The sequence below is a fragment of the Vigna umbellata genome, chromosome 5, assembly GCF_029865625.1.
Source record: "Vigna umbellata cultivar VRB3 chromosome 5, Vumbellata_1.0, whole genome shotgun sequence".
Taxonomy (NCBI): Eukaryota; Viridiplantae; Streptophyta; class Magnoliopsida; order Fabales; family Fabaceae; genus Vigna; species Vigna umbellata.
Genome location: NC_142169.1, coordinates 38,033,130 through 38,040,112, shown reverse-complemented (window position 1 = coordinate 38,040,112; position 6,983 = coordinate 38,033,130). Strand labels below are relative to the sequence as shown.

Here is a 6,983-nt window from a genome sequence, read left to right as displayed (position 1 = left end):
TATTATTACACAGCACTACTAAATTCCAATAATTGAAACTAAAAGCCACACGTTTTAACAATAAAATTTCCATTAGAACAATGAAATCTGTGGGTACAAACTATCAATGACCTCAATTCAGCTTGTCTTTTTTCTTTTAATAAACTTTATTTGTGCTCCCATTGATTTATCATTTAATTATTATAAAGTACAGTTATTCAAATTTGGTTTGTACATCCTTAATGAGTCAAATATTTCTTTCTCTTAATCATAGTTTTAACTCACAGAATTTGAGCTGAATCAATTTTACTCCTCTAAATTTAAAATAAAAAAGCTACTTTACTGCTTAAAATTTAAATAAACATATTTCCAATCTAGACACTAAATTTGAAAAAAAAAATTGATTTATAAACTATTCTTAGTTTCTGAATAATAAATTTAAAAAAAAATCTGAAACAGTATCTTATAAAATTAAAAAAAATTAAAGTCAAATATATTCCAAATTTTGGAAACAAAAACATAATTCATTTCTGTTTAATTATATTGCATGTGCAATCGAATCATCATCAACCTAGGTAATGGCTAAGCCTGCAAAGTTGCAGAGCCATCACATTGATCAGTAGAAGGAAACAAACTAAAAATGTTCCCACTACTAGAATTTGCGATCTGCAAGAACCAAAACAAAAGGTCAGAATATAAATGTTAATGCCAGCTACACTTTCAAAAAATGTCAAAATTTTCTGTGACCCTTCACCATAATGTGTCCAAAATCCAAATTCCACAGTCAATTGCATCAGCATTATTGTGCAGGGACAGATATGCCATGATACAATGCTTTTCAGGTACTAAAATATTTATCATGTATTCTGTTTCCACCATTCATATTTGTTGTTCATAATTTCTTAACTGTTTATTTCTTCTTCCTATCTTCCATCTTTTTAGCCGATAAAGTAAACATTTATCAGTATTGTTTAAAATAACACCAAGAGATTCATCAAATATAGTTTCCATTATAGTAAAGTGTAAGCTATAAGTTTATTCATTTCTTTATATAAGATGAAATATAGCTATAAAAAATAGTCTTTAAATCTTACTTTAGACACCAATATGCTATGAAACAACCCACTTATTCTTTCACACGTGTTTAAAAAGATGTTACATTCTTAAAATAAGTTTAATACCTCAAAAGTTCATCTTTTAAATTTTAGTAATATATATGGTGTGATGGAAAATAAAGAAAAAAGTATTGAAGGAGTGCTTGCAAAAAATGAGAAATCTGAAGATCAAACTCTAAAGTTTCCATCACCAAAAAATTAAAACGCTTTTAAGATTTGGAATGTAAGCATTTTATTAAATATTTATTTTTCTGTTCATACAAATAGGACAGTTTGGTGAGTATACCTCAGAAGAAGCTAGATTTGGTTTGGAGTTCAACCCTGTTGGATTGAGGTTGACTCTCTCTCTCTCTCTCATCAACCCACTTCTTATTTCTCTCTCCTCTTTTTCTCTCTTTACTCTACTTTTGTTGTTAGCTTATTTAATACACTTTTTGCTTCCAGCTATAAATGCTTCACCTGTTTATTACATTTTTGCTTTCCCTTTACTGTTTCTCTCTCTCTCTCTCTCTCTCTCTCTCTCTCTCTCTCTCTGGTTTCCTCCATTACAAACCAGGTTTCCTTTCCAGCTAGTTAGGTCCCGCTCTCATCCTGAAGCACAGTGCCCACCAACCGTTTTCCCCACCACCATTGCTTTTTCCTACACCAAAATCTAGCCATTTTCACTCTTTCTCTCTCTCCTGGCATTTTTTTTTTCTTCATAAAAATAGTACGTTTGTCTGGCATTCCTATGAATTTTTGTTTATTTATTTCCTGTTATCTTGGTCTTGCCTTGGGTTTAGTTGTGACCCACTTGAGGTCACAATCCACTATAGCTAACTGCATATCAGACTCTGCATCTTTTTGCAGCATCTGGGTTTTGCAGGGCTTGTTGTGCTTTTTTCTTCTATTGTTCTGCCATTGCTGCGTCTATCTATGCTCATTGGGTCTGTTTGGGTTCAGAGAGAAGGCCCTTTGTTGCCCCTGTGGGTGCTGGAGATAGAGGATCAAGGAGGGTGATATAGATCAATACAAAGGTGAGTGTTTTGCGTCTTTTAGAGCCACTTTTTTGTTTTTGTATATTTTTGGGAAAAAATGGCATTTGGGTTTGCCTTTTGTTATTATTAGTGATGCTTTACAAGTTTGCTTTTTTAGTCTTGTTGGATATTTTGTTGTGATTAGAATTGCTTGAGACAGTGGAGGGCTTCTTATTTTCCTTATAAATTGTAAATTTATTATCGCTTTTCTGATCGGAGTGATGTGATCGCAAATGGGTTTCTGATTTGTTGAAGTGTTGCAATAGTTTTTGGTTCAGAATACCTGAATTCCCGCAAATTGGTTTAAATGCTGCAGCCAGATTTTGTTTGATTTTGATAAAAATGGTGGAATTGGTGATTAGATGAGTTTCTGATTTTGTTTTTTGTTTGGTTTATGAGGATTTACTGCATGAACTTGAACATTGGCTGTAAATTGGAATGTTGAATTCTTAACCATGTTCTTGCATTCAGGTGGGAATGTCTTGATTGTACGCTGAAAAGTTTGGTGGACATATTTGATTGACTCATTTTTGGATCCAAGCATGTCAGCAAACAATTCTTTGCACGTGGAATTATCGAAGAAGACTTCGTTTCTTGGATTGAAATTATGGGTTTTGATTGGGATTGGTGTTGGTGTTTTTATAGTTCTGATTCTTTGTGCATTATCTGTATGGGTGATGTTTCGGAGAAAGTCTAGGAGATCTCTGGACAAGTTCTCTTTGTCACAAATACCGCATGTCTCAAAAGACATCAGAGTTGACAAGGTTGGGGTGCAGACTTCTTATGATCAAGCAGAAAGTGTAGCTATTCCTGTTCATGACAAAGCAAGTGAGAACAATTCTGACAAGTTCTTAGTTCATTTGCGCAAAAGCAAATCCAGCGATGCTGATAATATCAGTCAGTGCAGCTCAGTTTATCATCACGAGAGAGGATTTAGTTCAATGTCAGGGGAAGAAGGAAGCTCCGGCACTGTTAAGAAGCAGTCTGCATTGGCATTTGGAGGAGTGATAACTGCCTCTCCTCTAGTTGGCTTGCCAGAAATTTCTCATCTTGGGTGGGGTCACTGGTTCACACTAAGAGATCTGGAACTTGCAACTAGTCGCTTCTCTCCAGAAAATGTGATTGGTGAGGGTGGATATGGGGTTGTTTACAGGGGAAGATTGATCAATGGATCCGAGGTGGCAGTTAAGAAAATTCTTAACAACTTGTAAGAACACTTGATGGTTTATCCTGTGACTGTCATCTATTGCTGCTATTTCTTGATTGAGCAATGATCTTTGAACTTGCTCCATAATTGCATAATGTGTTGAATTCACAGGGGACAAGCAGAGAAAGAGTTCAGGGTGGAAGTGGAAGCTATTGGCCATGTGAGACATAAAAATCTTGTGCGCTTACTTGGTTATTGCGTAGAAGGAGTTCACAGGTAAACTTGGTGTTCTTAATGTATCAAAATATCACAAATGAAAATATTCCCTTATATACTGGATCACATTACTAACATTATTTTTTGTGATGACCTTTGTCTTACTTTTTTGTTGAAAATTTGAACTGAAGCAAGCTCTTTTGATTGCTTTTTCTTAATAAGTGTGGTTGCCATCTGATTTGCAGGTTACTGGTGTATGAATATGTGAACAATGGTAATTTAGAACAATGGCTACATGGGGCTATGAGCCAACAAGGGATACTTACCTGGGAAGCGCGGATGAAAGTTATAACTGGCACAGCCAAAGCGTAAGTTTTATTTGAAAACTTCAAAAAGAGGACAGTATGAATTATTTCTGTCGACTTATGAAAAATTGCAGTGAAAGCATTTTGTGATAACTATTTTAAATTTCATATTTAGGGTGATCTCTAAATGGTTGACCATGTTAAACTTGTCACACTGTTAGTGTATCAAAATTAAACAATCAGTTTTTAATGTGTACCAAAGAATGTCATCAATGTAATTTGAGAGTAAAGGGTGATATTGCTACTTTGTAGGATATATAGTCATGTCTTTTGCAATTTATTTGCTCCACTAGGATTCTGGACAACACAGCTATGTGTTGTCTGCTAATCTGCTCCACTGGTCCATTGTTAAATCCCTAAACATAGGGCACAAGGGACTTGTTGCCTAGATTATTATCTTTTCCATAGTTTTATGTTGGTGCTTGCTCCATTGGATACTTAACTTAATATTATAGCAATTTCAACATTAGGCTTAGTTCCACTGATTAAGCTCCCTGTTTCCTGTTACTGGTGCAGACTGGCTTATTTACATGAAGCAATAGAACCGAAAGTCGTTCACCGGGATATCAAGTCTAGCAACATATTGATTGATACCGAGTTCAATGCAAAAGTTTCTGACTTTGGCTTGGCCAAACTTTTGGACTCAGGAGAAAGTCACATTACTACTAGAGTAATGGGAACGTTTGGGTATGTAAAATGTTTTGGTATCCACTTTACAAATACTTTTAAAGGATTGCATGAATGGAAACTTACTCCTGTTTCCAATTTCAGTTATGTGGCACCAGAATATGCCAATACGGGTTTGTTAAATGAGAGGAGTGACATTTACAGCTTTGGTGTTCTCCTGCTAGAAGCAGTTACTGGAAGGGATCCTGTGGACTATTCACGTCCTGCTAATGAGGTATGAATTACTTAAGCAGTGACTAATGTACTGCTTCTAACTTTCTTTTGCATGAGAAGTGATCTCTGTTTTGCTTTTTGTATAGCTGATAATATTTTGATTATCCTCATTACAGGTGAATCTTGTTGAATGGCTCAAGATGATGGTGGGGATGAGAAGGGCCGAGGAAGTTGTGGATTCAAGGCTTGAAGTGACACCATCAACACGTGCTTTAAAGCGTTCTCTTCTGGTTGCACTTAAGTGTGTTGATCCTGAAGCAGAAAAGAGGCCTAAAATGAGTCAGGTTGTGAGAATGCTTGAAGCCGATGAATATCCATTCCGAGAGGTTCATTCTTTGTCTTATCTTCTCATATTTAACTTTTGCTACAGAATCTGAATTTTTATCACAATTTGGGACTTTGGATGTTTGTTTCGCTCCTTGCTACCTGACACATCATTGCGAGTACATACTAACTCAATAGCCTTTTTGTAATCCTAGTGTGTTAAGCTTCTTTTCTGTGTGGAATTATTTTTTGAACTTGATATTTTTGAATGACTAGTAAACAATAACATGTTCCCAAATTTATTCTCAGAATTCATCTGCCCGTATGCATGCCCCTTTCATGATTAGTTACCAGTTACTAAATGTTGAATGCCATGGATCCTGTGGTTTTGTGTGTGCATGTTTGAATGTATGCGTTTCTGGATATTACATGAACTCTTCATCAGTCACTTCTATTGGATTTGTTAATTTAAGCCAAACATATATTCTATATCACTTCCAGGATCGAAGAAATAGAAAGAGCCGCACAGCCAGCATGGAAATTGAGTCTCTGAAGGATATTTCTGGCCCATCTGATGCTGAAAAGGTGAAGGGTTCTGAAGGCCATGCACCAGAAACAACTCAAGCGTAGGATTGACAGCCACACTTGACTTAACCAGGATGTACAATCGGCATTGTTTCAATTTCTGTAACCAATCAAATACCATATATGTTCAAAGCTTGTCTTGAGATTTTTCTTTTGCCGCAAATCCGAGAAGATAATGAATTCTGATAGGAGAATTAAGTTGGAGATAGCTCATTTGGACAATGAAGCATTTTCTTGTTCAAGATGGTTATTCAAGGATATATGATACACAATTTTTTGGAGGATGAAGTCAGGGTGAGTGAACCAGTTCATGTTGTACTTGTACAGATGTCATCTGAAACCACTCTCTCTTCCTTACATGACTGCTAATTTTGCAGCCATTTTTGTCTGCCTGAGAGTTGAGATGATGAAAACTGACTTGGCTTCACTGTAGTTGCCATTTTGCTTTAAGTTAATCATTATGTATAAACTCCAAAAAGCATTATGTGAAGCGATAATATTTCTTTCTTTTGAATTGCCATGAATTGTCTACACATATTTATTATATATATGTGTTTCTATCACATTTCAACCTGTTGTACATATAGAGGAAAGTATGTCGTGTGATTCAATTTGCCACCTACCCAAATCATTATTGATCAACCAGGAAATGGATAAACTACACCGAATGACATATATGCTTATAATATTCGCCAGTTGAAACACTTATTTGTTTCAATGTTTTTGATTTCGACTAAACCTACATTTAGTGTCTTGGTTGGTTTAGACTGTGTTCTTATGGATGGATTTGCTCTTCACACAAAATAGAAGGTGTAGATTTGCGAGGAATTAGCACTTTATGCGATTCTCTTTTATGTAACGAGATTTATGGGTGATATATGAGTTTTTACAAAAATAACTCCACTTTAAAATCACGTGGTGCTTTTGCTTCCAAGAGCTTTGGAGTGATTGGGTCGTGCAGCAAGGTGATAACCAAGGCAGGTTCATGGTGACTTGACTTGCGATGGTGTCCGTTGGCATTGCAGAATTGGCGCTGAAAGGGTGACAAGAGCCTTGAAAAGCTAGGAGAAACTTGGGTCTTAATAATTGGAATCGATTCCGTATAGCTGGAAACGATTTCCAATCCTTTGTGTGTTAATGAAACCGGTTCCCAATCATTTGTCTAATGAAACCGATAAACTAGCCTTTATGTTGCATTCTTTCAGGATAATAATAAAAATAACAATAATAATAATAATAATCACTATAAGGATAAAAAAGTAATTTAACATTTTAATCTATTAATTTTTTTTAATTATTACATCATCAAATCTTTTACAAGTTTTATTTTTAAATTCATTCACTTTCATCTCTAAATTCTTTAGAAGGAACAAACTTTATCTTTAAATCCATCAAG

At 35.3% G+C, this 6,983-nt stretch overlaps 1 protein-coding gene across 4 annotated transcripts; it reads left to right on the top strand.

Annotated features, from left to right (window-relative positions):
• Positions 1-1,550: 1,550 nt before the first annotated feature.
• Positions 1,551-6,105, top strand: LOC124842916 (putative receptor-like protein kinase At2g42960). Of its 4 annotated transcripts, none has more exons than XM_047319522.2 (9): positions 1,551-1,803; positions 2,037-2,110; positions 2,582-3,317; positions 3,429-3,533; positions 3,719-3,841; positions 4,355-4,525; positions 4,610-4,739; positions 4,855-5,064; positions 5,504-6,105. In XM_047319522.2, exons 3-9 carry the CDS (start codon positions 2,653-2,655, stop codon positions 5,630-5,632), a joined length of 1,533 nt encoding a protein of 510 aa, XP_047175478.2. In that variant the 5' UTR covers positions 1,551-1,803; positions 2,037-2,110; positions 2,582-2,652; the 3' UTR covers positions 5,633-6,105. The 4 variants fall into 4 exon arrangements, with proteins under 4 accessions (XP_047175478.2, XP_087972194.1, XP_047175477.2 ...); XM_088116068.1 differs by having other exon boundaries at positions 1,944-2,110; XM_047319521.2 differs by having other exon boundaries at positions 1,925-2,110.
• The last annotated feature ends 878 nt before the right edge of the window (positions 6,106-6,983 follow it).

Coding starts and splice junctions, on each gene's coding strand:
- LOC124842916 (XM_047319522.2), top strand. CDS start 2,653: ATGTCAGCAAACAATTCTTTGCACGTGGAATTATCGAAGAAGACTTCG. Junction 4,526..4,609: donor AGAGTAATGGGAACGTTTGG/GTATGTAAAATG, acceptor TTCCAATTTCAG/TTATGTGGCACCAGAATATG. Junction 4,740..4,854: donor ATTCACGTCCTGCTAATGAG/GTATGAATTACT, acceptor TCCTCATTACAG/GTGAATCTTGTTGAATGGCT.